This window comes from Trichomycterus rosablanca, chromosome 2 (genome assembly GCF_030014385.1).
Source record: "Trichomycterus rosablanca isolate fTriRos1 chromosome 2, fTriRos1.hap1, whole genome shotgun sequence".
Lineage (NCBI taxonomy): Eukaryota > Metazoa > Chordata > Actinopteri > Siluriformes > Trichomycteridae > Trichomycterus > Trichomycterus rosablanca.
Genome location: NC_085989.1, coordinates 28,785,348 through 28,811,598, shown reverse-complemented (window position 1 = coordinate 28,811,598; position 26,251 = coordinate 28,785,348). Strand labels below are relative to the sequence as shown.

General features: G+C 36.7%; 1 protein-coding gene across 1 annotated transcript; it reads left to right on the top strand.

Moving 5' to 3' along the window:
* Window positions 1-1,486: 1,486 nt before the first annotated feature.
* On the top strand, window positions 1,487-21,802 carry si:ch211-57n23.4 (immunoglobulin superfamily DCC subclass member 3). Its single transcript, XM_062990673.1, has 14 exons — window positions 1,487-1,535; window positions 9,449-9,760; window positions 11,431-11,575; window positions 11,676-11,806; window positions 12,021-12,158; window positions 12,724-12,882; window positions 17,605-17,770; window positions 18,603-18,853; window positions 19,133-19,297; window positions 19,560-19,748; window positions 20,595-20,711; window positions 20,877-21,003; window positions 21,138-21,273; window positions 21,710-21,802. Exons 1-14 carry the CDS (start codon window positions 1,487-1,489, stop codon window positions 21,800-21,802), a joined length of 2,178 nt encoding a protein of 725 aa, XP_062846743.1.
* The last annotated feature ends 4,449 nt before the right edge of the window (window positions 21,803-26,251 follow it).

The following is a 26,251-nucleotide window of genomic DNA, read 5'->3' as shown; positions in this document are numbered from 1 at the left end:
GAAACCGGAGCTCCCAGAGGAAATCCACGCAGACACAGGGAGAACATGCGTACTACACAGAGAAAGGACCTGGACTGCCCCACCTGGGGATCAAATCCAGGACCTTCTTGCTGTGAGGCAACAGTGCTACCCACTGAGCCAAAAATAAATGAATGACATGATTAACAAAAGACATGTCAGTAATGGAGTAAAGCAAAACTGGAACTGTATGGCCATATTGATTAGAGGTTAATCAGGTGCAGGAAAAACTGAGTCCTATGATCAGAAGAATACTGTACCCACAGTCAAGCATGAAGTTGGGTCAGTGATGATGTTGGCATATTTTTCTGCTGCAAAAACTGGCAACCTGGACCATATCACAGGCAATATGGCTTCATAGAAATACCAAGGCATTTTAAAAAGGAATGCTATGACTTTGGTGGTGAAATTGACCCTTGGTGATAATTGGATGAAACAAAGATTCCAAACACATTTCCAATTCAATCAAAGTTTGGTAAAAAAAAAAAAAAAAATCAGTCCTGGAATATCCTGGAGTGGCCTTCTTAGTCTTCAGATTTAAATGACAGAATTCTTTTGGCTGGATTTAAAGAAATTAGTGGCAGCACGAAAACCATCAAACCTCAATGAGCTGGAGCTTGTTAGCACTTAGCAAAATCGATTTAGTTATCAAGGCAAAAAGGTGTTTAACCAAATACTGAGACTGGTTGTGCGCACAGACATTTATCATTTACACTTTCATTATTTGGCAGATGCTTTTATCCAAAGCAACTTATATTATTGTGACAGTTTATTCTCTGAGCAATTGAGGGTTGAGGGCCTTGCTCAAGGGCCCAACAGTGAAAACCTGGCAGTGGTGGACTTGAAACAGTGACGTTCGGCTCACTAGTCCTGTACCTTAACCACTAGGCCACAACTAAAAGAGAACCAAATGAAACTCTATTTTAAAATGTCAACTTTAAAAGTTTAGCATCTATACTTATTCTTTATTTGTTTCTTCTTGTACATTTTTAATGTGTTCATTCTTTACACGTCACCATAATACCTTGTAAGGTAAGGGTATGAATATTTCAGATTGTAATATTCGGAATGAACATCTGCCATGAGTGGATGAGTCGGAGCCCCGCCCCTTGAGATGTTTGTGATTGGCTGAGCTCAGTTCGATCTGTCAGTGCGCGTGAAAGCTGAATGCGTGAGAGGAAGATGGTGATTGACAGCTGAGAGGAGATGCAGAATTAGTAATGAGCGCCGCTTATTCCGCACATTCATCCCAACCAAACATTAGTCTAACCGCGGCTCTCAGTGTGAGCAGCAGCCCTCCTCCCGGCACCCGCTGGACTAACGAACTGAAGTGGAAATGTTTTCTCAAGTTTAAACACGGAGTGCTTAATACTATTATTAATATATTTGCGAACAGTAGTGGACGAAAAATAACACATATATTTAAGACAATTTACCGGTACCTCAGGCTGTGTGTGGACGCGTGGAGATGAAGCCACGGATTTTGCTGACCATTTTACTGACATTTGTCAGTTCTTGTAAGTATATCATGAGTTTTGTGTTTGAGTTTCGAAATTTATTGTCGAAATATGTTATGTTAAAGTAAATGATTAACCTGCTATGTTTTTATAACACTTCGGTGTCAGTGTGTTTACATATATGTTTGCGTTTGCTTATCCATAAAAGTGCTTAACGTTGGATAGTTTATAATCGTCCAAATGTGAACGTTAATAAAAATTTAAATATCTAAATGATTAATAATTGTAATTGCAAAAGGAGACCAAATTACACTTAGTTTTTTCACAATTTTCTAAATTTAAAACTCGAGCAACATTGTCACTCAACCGTGTCATTTTAATGTCTAAGTTATATAGAGAGCGTATTCATATACAGGGCTACTATAGAAGAACAAAACAATTACAGGTTAAAGAAAGTAAAATATATATTTACGTGCAATACAATATACAGTAAGTGCATTTACCCTTATTAAACAAACAAGCTCCAAAGTTCTTATACGTGTACTTTAGGCTATGTGTGTATGCACTATATGTAAACACACAAGCTCTTTTTGAATACATCAAAATGTCTTAAAATAGAATTGATTTTTGAAGGAAAACAGCTTTTCTAACTTCAGCTGTAAAAATTAAACCTGCAACTGCCAAGGAAAGCTTACCATATAAAGCCATGCTTCTAAAATAAATTGCAGTGATTATATAAGCCTACTTATTAATAATTAAAGGATAAATAAAAAATAAGGGTGTCTACCAATTACTGCTTCCTTAATTATCTTTCTTAACCCTATATCACATCATTTCAGGGGCAAGATGAGATGAATTAAATATGTTTTAGGAATGTGGTGTTTTACAGTATGTAAAAGTATTTTGCAAAAAGGTCACATTAGATAAAAAGGCTATTCTTAAGTAGATTGTTCTGATCAATACTTACAAGCCTAATCACTAGTTTACTTATAGACTAATTAAAAAGTTGTGTCTGTTTGTAAGGCTGAACTTAAATACTACAAATGTAGCTGTATGTCTGTCTGCTGGGCTAGAAGAAACAATTAGACATAATGCTTGCTTAACTTTGTAAAGACATTTAGTTGAAAAGTAATGTCTTGATCTATAGACAGACAAAGTTTTGTTTTGTAAAAAAAAAAATAATAGTGAATGATTTGTCTGTTGATAAGGTGTTGAATAAGACTTGAATATAGTTGAATATAAGGTTGTACCTGACATCTTATATTTGTTATTTAAAACATTATTGGTAGTTGTTGACTCCTCAGCCAAATGCATTATTAAAAAGTAAACAGATTACAGGTTAAAATGCTTGATAAATTATAATTATTGTGATAATCACTCATACAAGACATGACATAAATGTGAAAATTTTCTTCAGCATACAAAAGCATGTATATATCTTTTGGAATTAAGGTTGTAAGAAATATTCTTATGGGGTTAAACATTTATTATTAACTGGGCAATTAACCAAGATAACTTTAAAAAAAAGTGTGCATTTCACTGGCAGCATGCATCATGCAAAATGCAATTAATTTAAAAGAGTGATTTCAAATTATATTATTCTAGACTTAGGTATACATAGGTATTAAAATAGTTTACTTTAAAGCGTGTTTATTTTTATTAATCTGGGTCTTGTGCTTTGTCCTTCCAGAACTATAAATAAATACTGCACTAAAGTAGTGGAACAGAAGGAGGTAGTAAGTCCCAAGAGAGAAGGGAGGGAGATAACTGATTTCACAGAGTAGGCCCTATGATGACCTTGGGTAGCCTTAACCTCTGGGATTCCCCGTCTGGTCAGCAGAGACGTTCATGCAAAAGTCCAACAAAAGCGAGCTCTAGAGACAATGGCCAGTTTTGCTCCACTCCTTCTGACCTGACCCTTACACCCTCATCACCATAACACTAGGCAGGCCTTTTGGAGACACTGACTGTGTGTGAAGCCTTATTAAAATTTTGTGTGCACATGCATGTGTGTGCATTTGCGTGTGACAGGGTAAGCCCTTCACAGCTGCCATTGATTGTGTCCACACTCGCCACTCTGGCCGGGTGTTCCTCAATCCTTGATCAGGCGTGCTAGATCCCTTTAATTCAGACAAGACACCCCTCTAGCTAATCCACATGGCCACAATTAAAGTAAATCAGGCCATTGCACTTTTAGGCAGAGGTGGTGGGTGACATCTCTATCTTTGCCATGCTTAAGGTAATCATTCAAGGTTCATACCTGCTGAAGGTACAATAATGAGAATGAAACATTGGGCAGATCACAGTATAGATTTGTCCAATCATTTCCTGTAGGGGCAGTTGTTAGACATGTAACCTACAGGCTTAAAGATAAAGTTTTCACTGCAGTGGTTGTGACTTTTTTTGTTCATGTTCTTATTGAGATGTTTAGATCACTTTGGTGACTGTACCTGAGACCTTTATAGTAAAGTATTAAGCCTGATCAAACAACACTAGCATAGGCAGTCTTTGGCATGGTATAAGTTGTTTTAAAAGGGCACCCCTTATTAATAAAAATGACCCATATAGAGAAAAAGCCATTACACTGTTTATACAGTACACTTCAACTATGAGAGACAAAATGAGAAGAAAAAAATCCAGGAAATCACATTGTAGGATTTTTAAAAAATTTATTTGTAAATTATGGTGGAAAATAAGTATTTGGTCACCCACAAACAAGCAAGATTTCTGGCTCTCACAGACCTGTAACTTCTTCTTTAAGAAGCTCTTCTGTCCTCCACTCGTTACCTGTATTAATGGCACCTGTTTGACCTCGTTATCTGTATAAAAGACACCTGTCCACAGCCTCAAACAGTCAGACTCCAAACTCAACCATGGCCAAGACCAAAGAGCTGTCGAAGGACTCCAGGAAGAAAATTGTAGACCTGCACCAGGCTGGGAAGAGTGAATCTACAATAGGCAAGCAGGTTGGTGTGAATAAATCAACTGTGGGAGCAATTGTAAGAAAATGGAAGACATACAAGACCATTGATAATCTTCCTCGATCTGGGGCCCCCACGCAAGATCTCATCCCGTGGGGTCAAAATGATCATGAGAACGGTGAGCAAAAATCCCCGAACTACACGGATGGACCTGATGAATGACCTGCAGAGAGCTGGGACCAAAGTAACAAAGGCTACCATCAGTAACACACTACGCTAAGAGGGACTCAAATCCTGCAGTGCCAGGCGTGTCCCCCTGCTTAAGCCAGTACATGTCCAGGCCCGTCTGAAGTTTGCCAGAGAGCATATGGATGATCCAGGAGAGGATTGGGAGAATATCATGTGGTCAGATGAAACCAAAATGGAACTTTTTGGTAAAAACTCAACTCGTTGTGTTTGGAGGAAGAAGAATGCTGAGTAAACACCATACCTACTGTGAAGCATGGGGGTGGAAACATCATGCTTTGGGGCTGTTTTTCTGCAAAGGGGACAGGACGACTGATCCGTGTTAAGGGAAGAATGAACGGGGCCATGTATCGTGAGATTTTAAGCCAAAACCTTCTTCCATCAGTGAGAACATTGAAGATGGAACGTGGCTGCGTCTTCCAGCATGACAATGATCCCAAACACACCGCTCGGGCAACGAAGGAGTGGCTCCGTAAAAAGCATTTCAAGGTCCTGGAGTGTCCTAGCCAGTCTCCAGACCTCAACCCCATAGAAAATTTGTAAAGAGAGTTGAAAGTCCGTGTTGCCCAGCGACAGCTCCAAAACATCACTGCTCTAGAGGAGATCTGCATGGAGGAATGGGCAAAAATACCAGCTACAGTGTGTGCAAACCTGGTGAAGACTTACAGGAAACGTTTGACCTCTGTCATTGCCAACAAAGGTTATGTTACAAAGTATTGAGTTGAACTTTTGTTATTGACCAAATACTTATTTTCCACCATAATTTACAAATAAATTCTTTAAAAATCCTACAATGTGATTTCCTGGATTTTTTTTTCTTATTTTGTCTCTCATAGTTGAAGTGTACCTATGATGAAAATTACAGACCTCTCTCATCTTTCTAAGTAGGAGAACTTGCACAATCAGTGGCTGACTAAATACTTTTTGGCCCCAATGTATGTTCATATGTTTGCTTTAAATTCACATTTTTTATAAATAGGTGGTCTGCACCTTGCTAAATTAATCTAACTGTTACAATTTCACCTGCTCATTGTAAAATTATGTAACTTGAATATTCTATAAAAACTTTTACTCTTATTTTGTTTCTGTCCCAACTTTCTAGAGTTTATTGGATGCATAAAATTCTAAAACACAGTATGTTGTTCTACAAGAACTGTTGTTATTGTTTTTAGTTTTTGTTTCAATAAAACAGGAATTTGGTAGTCCAGTATGTTGGTCCTCCCTTAGTAATTACATACTAGATATAAAAGCCATGTGGTCTCCTCCCCCAAACAGTGATTTTCCTTATTGATCCAAGCTAAAGGTTGTGGATTGACAATCGCTTTACAGAGTGTTGAGCTTTCAAACCCAATCCAGTCAATGAAAGCAGTTCAGCTGTCACCAATAAATACAAACCCCATTTCCGGAAATGTTAGGATATGAAAATGTAATACTAATAAAATTTTATAAACTAAAAAACTGTCATTTGTTAAATCAATTGAACTTTTATTTAACTAATAAAAGTAGAAAGAAAATATTTATAGTGTTTTCATTGACAAACCTATTTTGTAAACATAAAAATAACAGAATGTGATGCCTGCAACACACTTCAGAAAGTTGGGACAGAGACTAAATTAGACTAAGGTAATGCAAGTAACACTGTTTTGAAATTAGACTGTTCCACAATTAGACATTTAACTGGTTTAATTTTGTAATAATGGCTTGGGTTAGTTTATAAGTTTTGTTGGTTCTTATAAAACAAAAGCAGTTTAACAGATTTAACACACAAATATTGCTTTTAAACAATAGGTATTAATAATTAGACCCCATGTAGGAGGCGGGACAAACAAGATACACATGTTCACAACAGGAAATCATGGGAGTAAACTTGACTTTGAACTTGGTAAATGACTGCTAATAGCAATCAGTTCTTAAACAAAAGAAACGTATGGCCTTCCTAATAGCAAGACAAAGGAGTGCCTATGCAACACACTAATAAAGACCTTGTTGCATAGTTTAACTCCCATTACTGACACAAAAGAAGAGGTTCTAGGCTTCTCTGATGCATGAAGACCCCTTTTCTCCCAGCTGCTTTACAATTCCTTCCCCACAGTTTGTATTCACCCATTGTTTGCGTTGTAGCTCCGGTCACAGTCATTGACATAATGGATGAAAAGAGGAGGAAAAGGAATTTGTAAATGTGCATGTGCATTTGAAATTTTGTTTAAAGGCTTAAAATGCATTTTGTAAGCAGGGATTATGTCTTAAATTCAGAATATGTGCTTTGCATATTCAAGCACAGATGTTCTAACAAAAAAGTTTATACACATATTAAATTCTTCAATCAGTTAAGGTGCAGCCACACTGGCCCTAATTGAGTATCAGGGCTCTAAGGCAAAGTGTCCTAAAAACGCACTTTATTGGCTTTTTACACTCAAATGCAGTTTGTCATGCAGTTTGTCAAAATGTCATGATTTTACTTACATAAAAAACAAGAATTTTATAATGAAACACAATTTCAAACATACCTCATTTAAAACAACGTAGTAACTATTGTTGGTTGGCTATCAAAAACCCATTTGCAATTGAAGTAGCAATTTAATTACGGTTTCTTTATTCTATGTATTAGGGCCTGCTTTTGATGTTTAGACTTGGGGTTGGGGAACTTGGTCTGGACTGCAAAAAAACTGTGAAGTTCAGAGCCAGCCAAAAGTAAAGACAAGGAACTGAAAAAGGGGGTTTGTGTAACTGGACACAGGCTGTTCATCAAGATCTCCACCCCAACCATTCAGCCATATCCAACTCTCTCATGACCTTTTAGAATACAAGGACACAACCTGAGGGGTGTGGCTGGTTGGAGGGCTCCTGCTGCTCTGGACACCCCCAACAATCAATTCAAATATGCAGACTGAAATATAATTAATCCTGAATACTCGAACACTTAAATAATAGGCTAACTACTTTTGTATGGTGAAGGAACTTCAAACGTCTTAAGCCAGAAGCTTTGCATTATTACTTCTACATATGTGACGATATTACAGGATGCTTGAGTAAAACTAGACACAATTTATAGAAACAGGAACTTTAAATAAATAACTATATTTAGCTATTTAACTGGATTTTTCTGTATACGGTGTTATAAGTGATTTAAGGGTTTATTAACTTAATAAGCTGTTATTGTGTAATACTAAAAATCACTGTGTAATAAGTGACTTAGCATCTTATTAACCTAATAAGCTGTTACTGTGTAATACTAAAAATCACTGTGTAATAAGTGACTTAAGGTTTTATTAACTTAATAAGCTGTTGTCGTGTAATACTAAAATATTACTATAAATTAATACTTTCAATACAATTGCAGAAAGAATCTTCATGCATGATAGAAAACATGTATGAAGCACCAGATTGGTGAATCGTAGTTCTAAGGTGCTTAAATTTAGCATCACAGACTCAGTATCAGCATGCTGTGTGTTTATTTTGACTTATCACATCCTGCTTATGTCATAAGCTACCTTTCCCACATGGGACTCCTGAATTATATTATCAACACCGAGGGCAGATGGGGTGGGGGGTGGTTCATAGGTAATCATAGTAATCCCTTGTAATACAGTGCAGCTGAGCTAGACTTTCTGCTTCTTGCATCTGCTAAGTGTGACACCTCATAACAATGAAAATGATAGGACAATAACTTGATATTTCTTTATGGCAGCGGTCTATTGACAGAATGATTCATGATCCTTCAATGCTATGCCAAAACTGTCTGTAATTAGAAATAAAAATAGATCCTGTGTGATCTAGTGGGAATAGTGATACATTCTGGAAAACTGAAACCTAATGCTTTAATACTATCTAGCTGTAAAAAATCTTAAAGACTAAATTATTGTTGGCCAATGGTTAGGTGGCATTGGAAGGATGTGCTGTGGCAGTCCAAAGCAGGCACAAGTTAATAAGTATATGTTATTTAAACTGTGAACATAAAGTTTATACAGGGTTGGGGTCCCCATGATAGTTGCCTCAGCTCCATACTTCATATTGTAAGTTCAAGAGCAGGTCTCTGTTCTCCTCCAAACAGCATCTGGGACAGGGGCAACAACAAAGGGTCATCTCTAAGGGTCATTTTCGTGCATACATGTGTCTTAGGGTGTCCCTCTAAAAAGGAAAGAAAATGAACGAAAGAGCTGTAGTTTAAATGTTGACACATAGAGAGGACTGGGGTTAGCCAGTGGCATGGGAAAGTCACCTCCAAGTCAGAGTGAAAGGAAAGTGGGGTCTGGGTGGGGGTGCAGGAGGGTGGGGGGTTGCATAAGTAGGGGGCAGATGGTCCAATCTGAGTGGTCCAATCTGATGGCTCCCGTTGGTTGATAGCAGTTTTTTAGGGAGTTGGAAAAAAGGAGTTGTCAGATCGCTATTGTTTTGGGGGTGGGCTTTCTTTAAAGTGGCTCTTCTAACTTGACCTTATCACCTCATAGCCCTCTCTAGTTTTTGGGCCTGTTTCTGCCTTTGTCCAGACCTTTTGGCTCAGTGGCTACACAGCATTTGGCTCTATTGTTATAGCAAGGTTTGGTTTGGTGATACTGAGAAGAATACAAACAATGCAACATCTCAATACAAGTCCAAGTGCAGTTAAGAATAAAAGATTTGGAAGGGGGAAGGTGCAAAGGGGGATATGGAACGAAAAAGAAATTGAAAGGACCGACTGTCATAAATATACTATATATGGGAAACACTATTTTTATATAACAACTCATAATTCTCAGCATTATATTTCCAAGTCAATGAATAAATTCATGACATAAATGTAACACACTCTTACTCTCTTATGTGTAGATTTATGTAGCAGCATGGAGCTGGCCTTCTTGCTGGAGCCCAGTGATGTGATTGCTGTGAGGGAGAGACCTCTTATGCTGGACTGCCGGGTGGAGGGTGAAGAACCTATCACTGTTACATGGCTAAAGAACGGGCGACCATTACTCACAGGAGCTGGTACACGGAACACACTTCTGTCTAATGGCACTTTGTTGATCCAAAGTTTTCAAAAGAAGCGAGATGGAGATGCCACCGATGCTGGCGAATATCATTGCGCTGCCCAGAACCGCTATGGCATGCTGGTCAGCCGAAAGGCTCGTGTCCAACTGGCATGTAAGTGTGATAATGCATGTGATTTGTAAGAGATAACTATTAACTCCACTTTAAAACTGATGGTACTTTTTGCTTTCATTTTGTCTGTTATTTTAAGACATTATCATCATCAGGAAATTGGGAGACCTAAATGGCTACTGTATTTTGCATTGTCCAGTCTTAGAGCCTTACTGCCCTGCAGAGTTTTAAGTTTGCTTTACTCCTAACACACCTGATTCATCTAATAAAGGGCTTCATAATTATCTTTTAAGCTAAGTCAGGTGTGTTGAAAAAAGGATAACTTTAAAATTTGGGCCTTTAAAAAACTCACAGACTTTATAAACTACACCTACTATATAAAAGCACTTCTTTGTGCACTTTTTCAACCCCCTCTACTCCAACTATCAATGGAAAGGGACCCCCACTGACCAGATATGATTGGGCGATGGACTTTTCATTACATGGTAATGACATGGTAGTGTGTATTGTACTGGTATGACTGTACTAGTTGCAGTAGTGTTGCTGGGATCTTTAAATACTGATTAAACTTACTGGCATCTTTTTTTAGAAACACATACCCAGGTTGCACTCTTTGTAGGTGTACAGTTATCTACTTTCTTTTTCATGCACACTGTAAGGTAATCTTTGCCTTTATCAGTGGAAACATTTTGATCGCAGGACCACAGGATCTTAAGTTTTATATTGTTGGTTTGCTCAGTATTCTTCTCCCAGCTATAAAAATCATAACAAAACTGCTGTACCTGTACAACCTACACTACCATGTCATTACCATGTTTATACCAGTACAGTGTTACCACCCAAATAACATCTGATCAGTGGGTTCTCTGGAAGTCCCTTGCCATTGATGGATGGGGGAGAGAATGACAAAGTATACAGTACAGAGACTAGAGTTAATAATTGAACACTTACATAATGTATTTATGGTAGGTGAAGCCATTTAAATAAGCCACTAAATGTATGTGCAAAAAAGGTGTTTTTAATAACATGCTGAGTATAAGTAGATATATGCACTGGAAGTATATTAAATAGCAGAAACAAAGATGTTTGAATACTTGTTTTTTCCACTGTATCTGACCATACCACACATGTTGATAACATATATAAATAACTCAAACATTGTTACAAACATTTACAAGCTGTAGTTACTTCAGAGTAGATTAAACTAGTAATGTACTAGTATCCACATATTTTATACCTTACTGGGCCTTGTTTTTTCAACGCATCGGTAATGCACATTTTTTTCGCCTACACAGCCTTAATCATTTATTATTTATAGAAAAGATTGCTAGAAAAAGTTTTAGACTTATACATCCAGCTAATTGGAGTGGATAAGTTAATAGCTGGGGCGTTCACTTTTTCCTAAGTTTCCAACATACTTTTTTCAAGTACTTTGAACTAAAAGGCAATAAGGCATGAAAATTGTCATGTATATAATATGTTTATGTTAAAGATTAGATAACATTTTATGAATTATCATTCTAAAAATGTAGGTAATTACTTAGGATTCATAAACGTTCTCTTGCAACTGTATATGATAAATGAAAAACCTCAGTTTGTAAGCCTCAGATTTTTACATCTCATGCTAATGTTATTACCAGTAATAAACAATAAAATCTTGGTTGAAGAATGTGAGTTTTTATTAAGTTTTTCATGTTATGTATCCTGAACAGCCCTTCCAAAGTTTCATACTCATCCAGAGTCCATGTCAGTTGATGAGGGTGGTGTGGCACGTTTCCAGTGCGAGGTGAACAGTATTCCAGAGGCTAACATCACCTGGGAGAAGGACCAAATGGTCATCAGCACATCAAATGGAAGGTAATCTGAAGTATTTCTGTTGTACCTATGTTTTATCCACTTTCTTGCTGATTTTATTTTACTTTTTTCATTCTCACTCCTTTTTTCTCTTTCCATCCAGGTACACTTTTCTTCCTATGGGTATTTTACAGATCACAGGGGTGAGGAAGTCAGATGCTGGAGTTTATCGTTGCGTTGCCAGAAACATTGCTAACATTCGCTACAGCCATGAAGCCATGCTCAATGTCACTGGTAAGTTATCCTTTCTTTTAAAAATGTCATTGTGTGATAAATCAAGAAGCCTTTGATTAGTATCCAATGTGTTGCTTGTTTATTATTTTACAAAACTAGTTATCAACAAGGGATGCAGCATGCAGTAAATATTAGAAAAGTCATAATCTGTCATACTTTCATCTGTTTTCTTAGATCCCTCTGCTCAATGTTTTTTTTATGTATTTTCTGTCAGGTGGAGCATTGCGTATCTACAAGGAACCAGTCATCTTGTCTGGCCCACAAAACCTCACTATTACCGTTCATCAGACAGCAATCTTGGAATGTATTGCTACTGGAAACCCTAGACCAATTGTGTCTTGGAGCAGGCTTGGTTAGAACTCTTCATTTTTGAATTGAGCAAGTTTGATTAAATAAAGTCATGTTTAAACTGTACAAAATGCCATTTGCATCAGATGTAAAATGTGCAAAAAGTTTCAAATGGAATTAGCTCACCATTGTAATTTGGAACCATAAACAAATAAAAAACACAAAAATAATATCTAGCTGTAACCAGATGTACATGGCAATAAAATGATTTGGATTGCATAATACTGTAATAATATTGTATAAAATATAAATTATATGAAAACGATTGCATAAAAAGCTGTCACAATGATTAAGCTACCATGTCCTTAACTGACACTTATCTATAAGATCAACATAGATAAGCAGTTCTGCCATCGAACATCACTGCAAAGTTTTGCTTGCAAGTGTGGTTCACACTGGTAGGTTTAGAGGTGAGAATGCTGAAATGATTAATTGTATTATCATTCACGTAAATAGAGCTGTAGATATTTTTGTGCCTAGCTTATTTTGGAGGCAAATATTTCACTGTTGCGCCTGCTGAAATAATGTAACTCTGTTTTAACTGTGTTTGTGTGTGTGTGATTTTACAGATGGAAGATCTATAGGTGTGGAAGGCATTCAGGTTCTGGGAACAGGGAATCTAATGATCTCTGATGTGTCACTGCAACACTCTGGAGTGTATGTGTGTGCTGCTAATCGCCCTGGCACCAGGATGAGACGAACTGCTCTTGGAAGGCTTGTAGTTCAAGGTAAGCTTACTCAACAACAAAAAAACATCTGAAAAACTGCTATCTAGTCATATATGAAATTATGAACTCTCTAATGTTTTCCAAGTGTCCATCCTTAAACTGATCAATCAGTGGCTCCCCATCTGTTGTACACAAAGGTTTTGGCAATGCAGCCATAGGACTACATTTTTAATATATTCATTATATATTGATTTACTTTTTGGTAAAAGGAAAAATAAGATCATTCAAGTGTTTACCAAACTGGTGAATGTATTTCGGACCTTCAGAACTGCCCCAAACAAGTGGCCCTGTCCTCCAATATTAGTTTATTAGTGGTAACTCATTTTTGATAATTGATATCCCTGAAGACTCTGTGTTTTATTGTCCACAAAGACATATTTAGGCTGCTATTTTCTGTTACCTGTCTATGAAAAATCATTAAGCATGACAGGCAGATGCAATGACAGTCTGAGAAGTGGCAGTGTGTATGTTTGGGGTAATAAGGACTGTGGCACTTAGGTAGCATGATGGGCAGGCAGGATGCACACATGGATTCAGACAAAAATCCTGAAAGCTAATTGGTCAGGAGCAGGTGGGAAGTCAATATTCATTCTTTCCCATTCACCTTTGCCCCTGACCACATGGGTTGGGGTCTTTGTGGCTCCTCCTATACTTGGATGGTGTAAACCCTTTTGATAATTAAGTGCTTATGGTACTGTCCAGCTGGACCTTTGCATGAAGGGGTGCAAAATGGGTAATGGTGGTCACTATAAGAATCATCCACCTCCACATGGATCATGGTGACACTCATCCATCATCCTGCCACTGTCTATATGATTAGCCTGCTCGAGTTTCTCTCTACCATTATCTTTTCTGGGTAGCTGGACACTGTAAAACACAGCTCAGTCATTGATACTCATTAAGCAAAGACTATTACATTTACATTAGTTTAAGTGATTTTGTTTCACTGTAATCATACACCACTTTCTTTTCAAAAACTTTTAGTATTACATTTTCCAGAAATGACACATTTGACAGCTAAGAGACCTATGTTCTCTTAGTTCTCAGTCACATTAGTGTATAGTTGTTTGAACAGTGTAAATGTGTCTTTGATCATTTAACATTTGAAATGACTATTTCAGGAAAAAATATTTGTTGAAAAAGTATTATACCCTCTGCAATCATGATGTTACCATGATGATGTTTTTTCTCTGTGTTTTTATTAATCCAAGCACCCAGTTGTGTTTTTTTCAATGTATGTCCCATGTGTCCATCTTTAAACTGATCAATCAATAGTTCACCCTATCTGTCTCGCACAAAGGGTTTGGCAAGGCAGCCATGGGGGTAAATCTTTAAAATATTCATTAATTTATTGATTGACTTTTGAGTAGCAATATTATAAAAGCTGTTTTTTCCACCAACACAGGGAAATTTAAATTTTAGATCTTCTTAAACTAAAGGAAAACTGGCTGATTATTTAGAACTTAAAAAAGTATTTAATATTCATATGGTTAAATGTATTACACAACAGTGGTGATTTCAAGTAGCTTACATGCAAGTTTAAACAAAAACATGACAATACATTATATGTTTAAAGCTTTATGCTAAGGTTGATGTTTACCAATGTATGGCTGGATGAGAATGCTTGCTGTGTCTCTTTTTATACACAGCCTTGACACTGACATAACACTCTGTACTTGACCCAGTTTGGTCTGGCTAGTGGTTTTGTCCCAGCATATGCTGTGAAGGGACTGAATGGTGGTAGATGTTCAAAGCAGAGATGGGTGTTTGAGTGTTTAGTGCAAAGAACAATCACCTCCAGCCTTTGTCCAGGGATTTTTCACCTTTGACATTGAGCTTGAGGCAGTTATAGAGAGGCAGCTGAGGGGTGGAGTCTAGCACGACAGACAGACGATGAAGCAGGGAGGGGTAGAGACTTGCAAAATTTATGACTTACAAATGAGAAAGGGTGACCGTCACCCTGTTCCCCTGCTGCTGCCCCCACCTTTACTACCACAGCAGAGGGCGCGGTTGTTCTTGTCGCAGCTGGTAGTCCTGCAGAGGAAGACAAAGTTGAAGCGGGGCAGCTTGTGGCTTTGTAAATAAAGAGACCCCTTCAGCTCGTTTATCTGGTCTTTTTGGGGTGAGAATTTTAATATGAAAAATGATAGTGAAATCATTTAAGAGCTTTAAAATGCAGATCCCACAGCTGCCAGATCACCATAAGGTGATAAGGTGGGAAAATAATGCTAATACTAATGCTGCTAGATGCAGTTACTGGATATTATTTACCAACAGAACCAGAATGCAAGAAGTAAAAGTGTGAATGATTTTTTAGTAGTTTAAAAGGTAGCTGTTTTTCTATTATTACAACAGAATACAAATGAAATTAGCTACTAATTATGACAGAACAATTTACAAGAAATGTGTTTATTAAAGGCAACAGCCAGATTTAGGCAAAACATGATATTGATTATGCCTGTCTTTAGCAGATCTCAACAATACTAAACATACATGTTTTATTAGGGTCATTTTTTTCAAATAATACTTAATAATACCAAAGTAACATATTATTTCTAAAAACAGGTAAATATGCATTAGGAATGACCTGCTCTAACCAAAGGTCAATACTGAGCATACAAAGCCAATAATCTAACGCTTTTTTATTTAATTTTATGCATTGGCAGACACAAGGTTGATTTTTTTAAATATTCATTACTTATTGATTAGCATTTTGGTGGAAGATGGAATAAGTGTATATAAATGTTTAACAAACTGATGGGTCAGTTGACCACTAAGGGTCAATACATGTTGTAAAATCTATTTAGCATTTTCTGTATTCACTGTATTTGTTTGCTGCCGTATAATGATGAAAAACCAAGCCTAAGACAGCATTGCATTTAAAACCAGTAACTGAAAACCATATAAATGTAGGTTGTGAAGTGTCCAGAACCTCAAATCTATACTCTGCTATATACCAGGTGGTTATAATAGTTCTGTCTATAGTTTTGTTAGACATTGCGGTATAAAATTACCTAGTAGCTGAGAAAAGACTAAAACATTAAAAGTACCTTTACTCAAAGCTTTGTTTGGATTAATCCATTCTATTTGGTATAATATTTTGATCATGCCTATCTCTCTGCCAGTTTGATAAAATATTTTATACCTGTACTCAAACTAGCTAAATATGTGGCATTTGTCTTAGGTTGACATTGTAACATAATTTCTGTTTGTTAGACCAGTCAGTTAAACATTACCTTCCTTAATTTTTGATAGAAGTAGTTCACACATTTAAAATAATGAAAGTCAGTCAGCAGAATTTCAGAATTATAATGATTTCCCTTTAGGGTATTTGTGCATCCAGCTGATCTATATTTTTGATTTACAAAATAGGAATAGGGCCTCCATTGGCTGATCTGATGAATGGTTTTCTATTGAAATAGGCTCATTTTGCCCCTTGACCTTTCACACCTTATTGGACTTCCCCAGACCCCTTTCCCAGGCATAGGGAGAAGTGGTCCTTCACTGGGGGTCTGTTTTTTTTAGTTTTAGTCAGTGTCAATAGGTTAATGAGATGCATGGTTTAGGGTCTGGCGCGCTGTCTATATATGCACGGCTATTGTATGGCAGCTAAAGGGGTGTTACGTGTTACGCTGAACCCACATCTGTCCTGCTATGTAGCTGGAGGATCCATGGCCATCACCCTGGGAGACAGCCCAGGTTTAGAAAACAAGTTCAAAATCTAGTACTTGAGCTTGGGTTGACTTAAAGTGTGGTTATCACAAAATGTTAATTACTTATATCAGTTACATTTAGAGTTCTCATGTGTTGGTTTTGAAGTGTCAAAACATTCTCCTAATCACCATTGTAAAAAATCACAACATCAAAATCTGCTCCGATGTCAGTCTTAAATTTGCCTTTTAGCAGTTTACCACTGTCTTTAAATGCATTTAAGCAGTTTATCCCATTCTACAGGGATTCTCTCAAGATCTATCAGGTTAGATTGTAAGTGTTTCAGGGCTCCCCACAGATGTTTGATGGGGTTTAAGTCTGGGCTTTGGCTGGGCCACAAGCACATTCAGAGACTCACACCAAAGCACTCCTTGTGTGGGCCTGTTGTGTTGAAAGATGAACTGTTGCCCCACTCTGAATTTGCATGCACTTTGGAGGAGATTTTCTTTAGAGAGGTTCCTTCATTTGGCTGCATTTATCTCTCCACCAATTTTTATTAGTCTCTTTGTCCCTATTTTTGTTCTGCCTCATGTTGCCCTGCCCATGTTACATAATGTTTAGCAAACACGAAGCAGACTGTCATTTGACTTTTACTTGCCACGTCTTGCCACGAAGGCCTGATTTATGGAGTGTTGTAGAGTTATTTTTACTTAATTGATTAAGGCCCTTCTTGCCTTAATGCATAATTTAGATTTAGATAATTTAGGACAAGTAACTCTAGGAAAGTTCAGAATTATTTGTGGACTCTAGACACATCTTCAGGATCATTTAAGCAAAAAGGATGCACCTGACAACAATTTAAAATGCCACAACATAGGATCAGTCTATTACTATAAAGTGCACAACATATATCTGAATATTTTCTATATCCACTGTACATCATATACCAATACTAAATACATATCACTTATACAGTCATGTTTTGCTTTTTTCTGTTAATATTAAACGTTTTTCAGTTTCCCTTAAAGCCGTTTTCTTCTTTCTATCTGTCCCTTCTGATTCTCTGGACAGCTCCTCCCGAGTTCCTCCAGTGGCCACAGTCTGTGTCTAAACCAGCAGGCGGCAGTGCTGTGTTCACTTGTGTAGCTCAAGGAGTTCCAGATCCACACCTGATCTGGCTAAAGAACGGCAAGATTCTTACACCTGGAGACAACGTCAAGCTTACCAACAACAACAGGTGCACATGATCTTACTGTTACTGTCCTGCTCTTCTTGTCTTACTGAGAACTTGTAAACAAATCAGAGAGGGATGTTTTACTTAAAGAATGCTAAACTTGTCCTGTGTTCAATTTTGATGTACATTTAGTAAAGCTTAAAAGTTTTTTGTAATTGAATGTCATTTAGTATTTATTATTATTAGTTGATTTGACTAGTATGTAATCACTTGAGGACCACTGGCAGCGTTTTTTATCGTAATGCAATTCCTAATTTTACCGCAAGATGTCACTGTCCACTGACTTTACATGGTTCGTTGTAAGGACACCAATCACTGATTAAATAACATTTTAAACAGTAGCAAAAATAATCAGACTTTATTTTCTTTTAGGTTCAGTTACCCTGTAAATTACCTAGATCAAATAGACCTGAGACATTTATTGAAAATAGGAAGTATTAATGATTGTACCTGAAATAATGGCCTTTGTAAAGTTAAGATTAATTAGTGTAAATAAACCCTAAATTAACTAATCCAAATGACACAAAAACAATATAACATACCAACCGTGGCACAATATCGAATGACTTAATTACATTATTTAAACAAGTAAAAGGTCAAATCCAGTTTTGGCTCTTAAACGACTCTCCAACAAAGCAAACTATGATTTAAAGGAAAAAAGACAATGTAAATAATAATATAATGTCATCATAACAATAGAGATATTTAAGATATAAATATGCAATTAAATGTTTGTTGCTTATTATAACAAAAGTCATATTAAGTGACATATTAACCTTGTCTTTCATTACAAAACATCTTCATGATTTTTAAACCTTTTTGTACTGTCCCCCAGCACCTTGGCAGTGACTCGTATCACGTCAGAAGATGAGGCCATTTATCAGTGCATTGCTGAGAACAGTGCCGGCACCAACCAGGCGAGTGCCCGTCTAGCTGTGTCTCTGGCCAAAGAGCTGCCTGACTCCCCTCAGGCCCTGAAAGCCACACCTCTGTCCAAAACCAGCCTGCAGCTTTCCTGGATTCAGCCTCCGATAGAGGTGACCGATAGCATTATCGGATATGTGCTGCACATCCGCAAAATTGGCGGTAAGTAATATTGCAGACACTGTTATTGAATCTATTGCAGTACTTTAAATATTTAAAAGTACATGCTGAATATTGGGATCTGGCTGGTAACAGCTTAAAGGCTTGAATAGTATGTTATCAGATTTGCTACACTTTCTGATGCCATGAATGTGTGTACTGATGATTGAGACAGCATGTATCACAAACTTCAACATATGACTTACATACATTTTCAAGCAACTACACTAGTGACATATTTAAAATGGTTTAGATATACATTTAATAAAATGTTAATTACAGAGCCAGATAGTAAAGAGCTACAGGAGGCAGTCAGCAAGACAACCTACCAGCATGACCTCAACAACCTGGAGCCTGCCACCACCTACTCTGTTTACCTGAAAGCGTACTCACCAATGGGTGCTAGTGCAGAGTCCAACACTGTGGTTGCTACAACACTAGGGGGTGGTAAGTAGCTGACGAAACAGATTTTCACACTGTATCTTACACCCAAATTGCTCTGTGGTGTGTTTGTTACATTTAGCCTTTTTTTAGCCCCGGCATCTTTACTGTTTTCTTATTGTTATTTGAATGGACGACTGCTGCACAAATAAAAATTTAATGATTTTGCTGATTGGACTACTATTACTACCTGATAAGTGGAGTTAGTGACCACTGGCATTGACACTAGCCTGAATGTCTCATTTATTTCCCCTGTTTTTTTTTCTAGTTCCCACTCCATCTGCATTCTTCACTAAGGTGGTGAACTTAACATCAGTGCAAGTGCTGTGGGAATTGCCCAACAAGGCAGGGAAAGCTGAGGGATTCAGACTGTCATATCGCAGGGTCCCACATGGAGACTTCCAGGGCCCAGTTCAAATGTCCTGCCACACTAATGCCCACACCATTGCTCACCTTGGTAAGTGCAGAGGATAGCACGTTTGCATTATGCAATTGTATTTATTGATGTGAACATGTAAAAGGTGTGTGCACTGGTGTCATTATTTTATGTGTTATTAATAAGGTTATGTACATTTGATAGTAAATAATAAATTATTATTATCAAATCTAGCAAGCATGGGGCATTGATGTCACCTTACTTCCAATATTAAAATATGAGAATAAACATTTTTTTCATGTATTTTTTGTGTAATTTTTCCCCTCATACTAAAATACATGTATGATTCACACATGCACAATTCAGAGGCAACACAGTAGTGTTTTATTATAAATGATAGTAAATGGGCTATTCTTAAATCATCATTAAATTTAATTACCATCATCAAGAGTATTTTCGGACAGTCTCTATGTTTCTGCATTCTGATAATTTCCTGTTCCTGCTTTTCTTAGAAATGTAAGTAATGCAACACCATTAAAAATGGTATAAACTGTTAGTTAGATGTAGTGCAAATATCATCTGCTGTGCTGTCTATTTTTGTATTTTTCTTATGAAACAACAACTTTCATAAGATGTGGACTGGTAGCTTTTGTGTACTTTGGTTGAATAATGTATTTTTTTTTTATTTCTTTCATTTATATTTATATATAGACCAGTACAGACAGGTCTAAGATATAAAATGAAGACAGGGCTGGACAGAGACAGACAGGAAGGCTTTTCGAGATGCATAATGTTGATCAATAGTTCCAGTGTGACACACACTCAATAAATATCTTACTAACAGATCTGTAATGTGTGAAGTGGATGAATTATTAATGACTGAATAATAATAACTGTATGGTGAATGTAATTGTTTTGGTGCCTTAGATCCTGGTGCTGTGTATGAAGTCAAGCTAGTGGCCTTCAATGGCAATGGAGAGAGTGATTGTTCCAAGCGACTAGTGTCACTGGCAGAGGATGGAACCGCGGCTAAAACCAGTGCTGGCAAGTTCATAGCATAGACTTCATTAATTAAGGGCTAAAATAATGTTTACTTTGGCAATGTTTTACATATCTTACAAATAGTAAGTTGTAGTGTAAATGTAAATTACATGACAATATTATTAATCCAGAGGATAGTAAATTAATGCAGACTGGTGTGATGTTCAGGTGAGGAGACCCAGTGCAACTGTAGGGACGCTGAGGGCTCACTGGGAGGGGTGGTGGTTGGAATCCACATTGGCTTGGCCTGCATCATCTTCTGTGTGCTGTTCCTCATGTTTGGATACCGCCGCAGGTAAAGTGGCTAGTGAGAGTCATCATTTAACCCTGTTTTTGGCTGGGAAATTCGAATTAAAGGTTTAGTTTTATAAATGTCTAATACATTTGTTGAACTGAATGTGCATTAAGAGTATTGGCTGCTGTCTTTAGTTTCCTCTGCAGAAAAGGGTCCAAGAACAGTTGGTCTGTGCCTAGTGGAGAGGAAGGAGGACTCCATGCTCAAAACAATGGACTGCCTAAACCAGGAGTGTTGCATCCAGCTCAAGCCATGGAACTAATGCCTCAGGTAGAAGCTTGGTACATAAAAAAGTAGTTTATAATTAATATAAATGTTAATTATCAGTGCAAACAGCCCACATACTTTCATTAAAACCGAGTTGAAATCACACATATACCACAGATGACTTAAATGATAATTTGGTTTAAAATGATATATTATTACTTTAAATATTTTACTATTTGAACAACCTTATAAAATGGTGTGATGTTAAATTTAAAACAGCCACTGTTCTGTATTTTTGATGTCCCATTGCATTTTCTATCAGTAATACAGTGCACAAGGTGTAGTTAAGTGTTGTGACCCAGTAGTATACTGCAGCTTATGAGATTTACAGAAAATCAAGGTCACAGGTAGTAATAGTACGGGATTGCTGTTCGGGTACTTGGTTGACTGATTGCTCCAAATACCCATTACTGACTGTACCTTCTTTTTTTTCCTCCAGGGTCAAAACCAGGCTTTTCCAACACAGTGCCAGGTTCTCATAGAGCAGCACTCAAACAGCACTCTGCCGGGAACAGATGCAGGCACTGGCTAGCACTTGCACTAAGCATATCTCCAGTACTCAGCCTTCATGTGGTTTCTCCGTTTTGCCTGCCTACCAAAGCCCTATAAGACTCTACAAATTTGTAAAAGTAAAAATATAATGCTGCTATGATGATAACACCTTAACTGGCACTTCTCTGGACCACAGTGATATTTACAAACAGAAGTATAAAAAAGTAGGTGTAAAATATACAAAAGCTAATTACCTTTCCTTTAAAACAAAGCTTTAATACCACATAGAACTTTGTAACGATTTGTTACAAGCAGTATACCAAAAATAGCCTTAGGAGATGTGAATGAGAATATGGATAGGAATGTATCATGCTTTACATAGTCATTTTTGTAGAGCGTTATTTTTACTTGTGTGCTAAATTACCTGATAAACTGAAGCTAACCAAAAACTAAACAAAATAATGTTTTACTATCAGAGGGCTTTATGCTTAAACCAAATTTTACATTGCAATGGTGTCCTCTGGTAATAAGACAGACTTATTGTTCTGCCCTAATGAATACTGATTTGCTCAGGCCTAGACATCTTCATGTTCAGGAAAACTGAACTGCAAACTGTGCCAAATAGACTAGCTACTTTAAATGTGTTAATTTTATTTTTAAAGGTTAAGGGAGAAACCTTTATTTTTCTCTGAGCTTAATAATTACCAAGAAAAACAAAGCAAGTCTAAATAAGATAATAATACCTCACCATACTAGCCTTGAGGCAAACCAAACTGGAGAAACCATAAAGGCAATCCCTGTGTGGAATCTTTATTCAATACTAACCCACCAAAAGCTGTATACCTCCAAAGATAGCTACCTCAAAATACTTGAGCCATTGATGCTTTTAAATGTGCTGCCTTTTAAGCAAGCCTACCTCAGCCAAAAAAAAAGTCTATGTTTATCAAACTCTCAGATTAAGACTGCTGACCTCAGATCAGTTTTGGCCATTCAACAAGATGTAATGTGAATTGGTGAAGCTGTTATCCAGTCAGTAGGTTTTGATCTATGCCACATAATATTGTTTTATGTACTTGCCGATGCCAGTGGTTATGCCAGTGCCTGTGCCAGCCACCTTCAGTGCCCACTCTTAGAGTGTCCACCTGATTACTGCCATGAAGAGTGTGATTCTGGATTAACTCGTCCCTTCTGCTGCATCAAACACAAAATTAGTTTTAGCAGACGAAACAACTTGTTTTCCTTCAGCTGATCATCTTCTATTCAGGATATTTCAAATGAGCGCAAAGCACATCGGTGGAATTGCTGAACAAATGCTTTAAAAAAACCTCTCCTCTATAAGTTCTCAGCTTGAAGGTAAACACTTAAATCCTGTTGCACACAGAGATTTAAATCCAGATTATGGCACTCTGAATGTACTGAGGTCCAAAGAAAAAGACAAAATGCGAAAGTAGACACAGCCAGAAGTCAATTTTGTCTTTCTGAAGCATGCTGCTTGGAAGCTACAGGATGTGCACCAAAACTGACAAACTCTTTTGATCAACGCACAAACATAGCCAGAGGTTGTACGAGCTGTGCGGTGATGGCTGAATTTTGGGAGACTGTGGGACATCGACGTTTTCTTGTCCATGGAGAAGTACAGCACCACACTCCAAGCACAACCAAACATAAAATACCCACAAAATGATATCCAAAGATGTAAATGAAAATGTTTTTGTTCTTTTACTCATCCATAACCTTGTTTATGAGATACACCATTGTGTTTGTGATTTTTAGTTCCAGTTATTAGGGGAAGTCATTATCAAAGTGCTTTAAATGAAGTAAACCAAAAGCTTCATACCAAAATATTTGCCTTTATGAGGATGTCTACATGGCATTCTCATACAGACTTCCTTTAAATAACATGGAACTGTCACATTTTGTTCAAATTTACCATTTAACTTTTAAAGAATAACCAAACCAAAAATGGGATATATTTTCAAGAAGATTTTCTATGTTGATACAAGAGAGCAGTTTTGGCTTTTATTGTAATAGAGTAGAATTTGCCAAATAAGTAGACTTATAGTAATGTAACCAAATAACTGATGTTTAACATTCATAGTCTTTATCTTTCATAATGCTCCTTCAACCAAAGCACAGGAACATGCATGTATTTACTGGTATATTCAGTGTGTATGTATGTATGTTTGTATGTATGTTTGTATATACAGTATGTGTGTGTGTGCTCTGTGACCAGATAACTTGGCTAAACCTTGGGCCAGTAGTGGTAATATTTTTATGTATACCATATTCAAACAGATTTAAGAAAATAATTTTACAGTAAGCCATAAATAGAACCAAAGAACTTGACTGCTTTAGGGTGAATTACCAGATAAGCAACCTCTGCTTTGGTATCAGCCTGTATAGTCAGTAGTCATTTCTGTAAGGTCTGGTAGGATTCTGATCCTGGTATCCATGAGTTATACCTATTAATAAGCAACAGCAGTCAAAACATGCCCTACTGTGCTACATAAAGGTTTGCCTACACAACCCCCATGAGTGTTAAAAGGTTTATCCACAATACTGCAGATAAAATGGTCTCCTACAGACTTTCCTCCCATCCATATTTCTTTATCTAAAAATGAGAAGTCAAGCCTATGTGATACCAAAAGCAAAATTACATGTAACAAACTAGATTGTTACACTTTTATCTGTATAGCGAGATTTCCAGTGATAGAATGATTTCTCTTTGTTTGAAATACAGTGTTTGTTGGTTCTTTTTGTAGAACATTCTTTTTTTTAAAAATTTTTCCATATAGCTGCATTTCATGCAGTTCAAGGAAAAGGGCTATTTTAAATGTGTTAATATGTTTAATATTATAATTATTGTTGTTATTGCTAATTTTATTTGTCTTTGTCTCTTTATTTGCTTTTTTGTTCTTTGTAGAAGGGGAGAAAAATGTAAAAACGGTTAGAAAACTGAGAAAACAGTGGGTCAGAAAATCAAAGTATGGTCTAACAATTAGTTCAGTGACAGACAGGATGAAGGTGATTTTGGAATACTGAAGGAATTATGTATTAATAATGTGAAATAAGGTAAGTATTCCCTATAGTATATCATGATGCAATGTGTTTTCATGTTCAAATTGGAAACAACAGAATAGTACTTTGTACTATAATTTCATACTTATATGACTTTTTGACCCACAGTTTATAAAAATGAACAAGAAATAGTATAGAGCTAGTATTTAAGGGCTAGAACCAAATAAGGGAAAACCAATAGTTTAACATTTACTTTCTTTTTATTTAGGTCATTAGAACTAAACTCTAAAAGCTTTAAACATTTCGAGACTGCGATGTCTTCAACCAAAAAGAAAGAGAGAGAGAGACTTGTGTTGAATGATTGAAGAATTATTATCAGGTTATAACAGGAAACCAAGCAGATTTATTTTAGATTCTGAATTACAAAATTCTCAAATGCACTTGTTCACCCCATTCCAATTAAACACATTTACAAAAATCAATTTTACATGCATGCCAGAATTCAAAATAGCAAATATTGTAATTCAGGCTAAAAAGTGTGATGTGAGGAGAATGTTCTTGATACGTGAGCAGTATGAGAGTCACATCTTTGATATTTAAATTCTGCTCAAGCTCTTTAATTGGCATGGTAACAAAGATAATGCTGACACAAATGCCAGAGGTCAGTTCAATAAAGACATCAGCAACCACTCTTACTCTTTAACTGAATTAGTTACATGGCTCTTGATAGACTAAGAAGGTAGCCTTGTATATTTCTTAATATATCACAGTACTGCAAAGATGCTGCTCATTGAAATGTGAAATTGAAATCTGTACAGTTCAGCTGCTTGGTCTCCTTAATTGTGGTGAATAATTTAATTGTCTCTGCTTTCTGTTTGTCATTATGTGTTTTAATTTCACAGCGCATAATACCAAATAAAACAAAGAACAAAAATGTATTTTATTGTTTGTGTGGTTGTTACTTGTTCTTCTGTAGTGAAAAGTGAGTGCAAATGCACACACACATAGACCTGTGCAATATAGTCAAACATGTAAATTCCCAAACATCACCCCAACCCTCAGTTTAAACAGCCCCAGCTTTTTTTGGAATGGCTTTTTTATGGATTGTGTGACATTGCTGTGGAAATTTGCATGCATTAAGTCACAAAAGCTTTAATGAAATCAGGTACTGACGTATCTCAACACCCAATTTATTTATGGACCTCACTTTCCGTTGCACGGTACCCTACAAAACATTACGTTAAGCATCAAAATCCAGAACTATCTGTACCACACCTAATACAAAGTACAAGCCCAATTTCAGAAAAGTTGGGACATTTTGTAAAAACGCAATAAAAAGAAAAATCTGTGATTTGTTTATTCTCTTGAAACTTTATTTAATTCATAAAGGTAGAAAGGAAAGATTTCCAATGTTTTTACTAATCAACCATATTTTATTCTGTAAATGTAAAGACATTTAAAATTTGATGCC